Genomic DNA, 3,807 nt, shown 5'->3' on the forward strand with positions numbered 1-3,807 from the left:
CTGTCTGTGCAACAACATCCCAAATCAGTGCATTTCCTCTTTCTGTCTGTGCAACAACATCCCAAATCAGTGCATTTCCTCTTCCTGTCTGTGTAACAACATCCCAAATCAGTGCATTTCCTTTTCCTGTCTGTGCAACAACAACATCCCAAATGAGTGTTTTTCCTCGTTTGCCTCCCATCAGGCTCTGTGTTTTGGGACAGCGGAATATCGGAACGCTCCAGCAGCGACGTCGTCGTCCAGGAGGCTGGCAGGCGGAGCCAGTCTCTGCAAGGCGAACCCTGAAGGGAAGAGATGAGTGATGAAGTCTGGAAAAGGTTGAGTGAAGGAGAAATGTATTTCACAGCAGAGGAAGACTGGAAAAAGCAAGACGTGTGATTATTTCCTCAATGAAATTAGACAGGCAGATGGGTAAATGTTTATTTTTTTAATAATGCAGGATGAACATTAGCAGAGAGGTATGGCTCTTTTATGACTGAAAATTCAAAGTATTTCACTGTTAGAGCTGAGACTCAATCATTTAAAGACGATGATAGATGAGAGCAACAGGAGCCTTTTCACAGTTTGACCGTCATGATGCTGCTTTGCTGTCAACGAATTTACATAATCATAATAAAACTGTGCCAAACTAACTTTGTGTAATTTATATCTAAATATGCTGTTTAACCGGGAAGCACCAATGCAATGTTCAATACTAATATAGATATCTTAGGTTTAGTATCGCATGATATTGATTTGTTTATTTTTTTAATTCTAAATGACCAAAAACAAAACATTGGATTTGGGTCATTATGGATATAAATGACATATTTATATATGCAGAATGAATATATAATACGTGTATTTTATTACTTTGGACTAAGTGGGGATTAAAATCTGACACCAGGAGTCAAATAATCTAAAATTAAAACTGATCTTTTTTGCATCAGAGTTGCCTGGTGGTGTTTTTTTTAGCTCCTTAAACAGGTTTTAATGGGCAGGTCGGCCGCTGCGCTCCCAGCAGAACCTCACGCCGCCCAGCATCGCCTCATCTGCAGCCCATCAAGGTTGGCAGCTGCTGCTGATTAAGTTTTACAGAGCAGCGTGACCTCTGAGGAAGGACCGACGCTGCGTGAATAATGGATGCAGACGCAGATGTTACGGTGAAAGTTAGCAGAAGTTATATTTGGGTTTTTAAATCCTCCAAACCATCCATCCATCCATTTTCTTGCACCCTTTTTCCCTCAGTGGGGTCGGGAGGGTTGCTGGTGCCCATCTCCAGCCAACGTTTCGGGCGAGGGGCGGGGTCACCCTGGACAGGTCGCCAGTCTGTCGCAGGGCAACACAGAGACACACAGCACACACAACCATGCACACACACACTCACACCTAGGGGCAATTTGGAGAGGCCAATTAACCTGACAGTCATGTTTTTGGACTGTGGGAGGAAACCGGAGTACCTGGAGAAAACCCACCATGCACAGGGAGAACATGGAGACTCCATGCAGAAAGACCGGGAATCGAACCCAGAACCTTCTTGCTGCAAGGCAACAGCTCTACCAACTGCGCCACTGTGCAGCCCATCCTCCAAACCGCCTGCAGGTAATAAGTTTTTTAAGCATTTTCCATTATGAAGAACCTCAAATTCTGCTTGCTAATTGTTTCACCTGTTCTGACTCACCTGTGTGTATAAACACCACCTGTCTGCTCTTTTGTCCTGTAAATGTTCTTATCTTAAAAAGAAAATTGCATTTATTAAAAAAAGTTATTCCTTCCACCAGATGTCAGTGTAATTCCACCACATTTTTACATCTTTTAGTGCATCTCCCTGACAATTTTTGCTGCTTGCAGACAAATACAAGATAAACTTTTGAACATTGTGCATTTAAATTGCACTCTACGGATACAAAATGCTCTAAAATAAAAATAAAAAATCTTGCAGAAGGTCGTTTTCCTGCCAGATTCTGACAAGCTGTGTGCAGAATAACGTTGCTCACTCCTCTAATTAACTTGCAGATAACTAATCACAAGGGAAGATATGTTTCCTTCCCCGTCAGGAGTTTAATATATGAAGGTTAACTTTTAGTGCAGCTGTGAAACCTGAACAATGAAAGCGACTTGGGAAAAGACTTACAAATGCAACTTTTTATTAATAAAATAAGGTTATTATGAATTATTTCTGCTTATGTGTCCAGAAATGAGCTTGTAAAGAACGCCTTTGACTGTAAGTGTTGTGCTGTGGCACGTAAATCTTCCCTCTGATCTCTATTATTACAGGCCATCAATATTTAATGAGGGTCAAATGAAAAGTCCATCAGTCCCTGGGGGCTTCAGCTCAACACCAGAGCCGGTTCCCAGCATGCAGGTCATCATTTGTTTTAAACAAATAAATCCCAACTTCAACATAAAATTAAGCTGATTATTACTGAAAACTCAGATGCTGTAAAAAGGTTTAAAAGCTCAGAGAAACAGCCTGTATTTACTGTGGAAGTGTGAATTGTTTGCAGCTGAGTTGTTGTTGCTTCTGATTTCCCAGCTGATGCTAAAACTCTAAAACTTCACCGACTTCCTCTTCGAACTTAAAGGTGCATTCAGAGCTGCAAGGGAGTTTACAGCACATTTAAGCTTTTAGCTCAGCTTTTAAAAGCTCCGTATTGCAATATGTCAGTGAATCTAACATTAAATGTATGTCACACAACACTGTGATGAGATTTGACAGACAGTGGTTTTCAAAAATATCTAAATCTCAGTTAAAATGGCCTCTTAGTGACGCCATTTTAAAAAGGTTCAATCCAGAAGAAGTCTATTCAGTTAAAAAAAAAAAAACATACGGCGCCATCATCCTCCTACCACTTCCTGTCGTCTTCCTTCGTATTTTCCGCCAGTGGTAACATCTGGTTATTTATCACGACTCGTGATGGGGGGGAAAAGTGTTTCAATTGAAGTTCTGCGAAATAAAACTTCCTGCTCATCTGTTTTAAATTTTGAGTAAATTTGTTAGTTCTTTGAATGTCCAGTAGAGGGCACTAGAGACCCATACGTCTGCTGTTTCAGTCAGAGAAGAAACGCAGACGGAAGAAAAAGAAATGGCAGACTACGTAGAAGGAGCGCATTTCGGCGGAGCTAGAAAAGTTTTATTTATTGGAAATACTCGTCATAAATGCTGCTGTTATATGAAAAACATGCGTTTTGTTCCGGGATTTATCTGCTGGTGAGTCTGTTGTTTTGTTTCAGCTGCTTTTTGTTTGGACTGGAAACAACCACTGGAGGACCAGGAGTAGCTCTGTCAGTAACGGCTTTGGGAAATTAACTAACTGAACTGTTACACTGAAAGTCTAAACTGGAGTCTATATTTTTCTTGGGAATTGTTTTGAGTGAGTTTTAAAGCTAAGTGGTTAGAAGATTACCCTGATTTTGAAAAAATAATTTTATTTTTTATAACAATGGATATTAAAGTTTTTCTCCATTAATTGTTTGGTAATTGGTAGAGATGTGCCGATCGATAGGTCACCGATCATAATCGGCCGATTTCCGTGAAAAAGTGAATGATCGGTGATCGCCGATCATTGGCTCTTGTTGCCGATCACCTGCATCTCATTTCTCAGCCTGCCTGTGCAGCTGGTCTCCTCTTTCCTTCACTCTGCAAACGCGCAGCAACAAATCCTAAGCGATGTGGAACTATAACTATGACGCACTGAGTGAATGGGGACGTTTGCGTGTTGCAGTGGAAAATTGAAGCAGGTCAAAATGCATCAACACAACGAAGCTAATACGACATAAAAACAATGCCATACTTGACGGAGTTTGGCTACATTGAGGCTCACTGCA

General features: G+C 41.0%; 1 protein-coding gene across 1 annotated transcript in view; it reads left to right on the forward strand.

The window, feature by feature from the left end:
- LOC103456930 (adhesion G-protein coupled receptor G2-like) overlaps window positions 1-630 on the forward strand; it is a 16,179-nt gene extending 15,549 nt beyond the window's left edge. The window contains exon 16 of the mRNA XM_008396816.2: window positions 185-630. Within this exon, the coding sequence (XP_008395038.2) occupies window positions 185-285 (101 nt within the window). The 3' untranslated portion in view covers window positions 286-630. The remainder of the gene's footprint in view (window positions 1-184) is intronic.
- Window positions 631-3,807: the final 3,177 nt, after the last annotated feature.

This window comes from Poecilia reticulata, linkage group LG20 (genome assembly GCF_000633615.1).
Source record: "Poecilia reticulata strain Guanapo linkage group LG20, Guppy_female_1.0+MT, whole genome shotgun sequence".
NCBI lineage: Eukaryota > Metazoa > Chordata > Actinopteri > Cyprinodontiformes > Poeciliidae > Poecilia > Poecilia reticulata.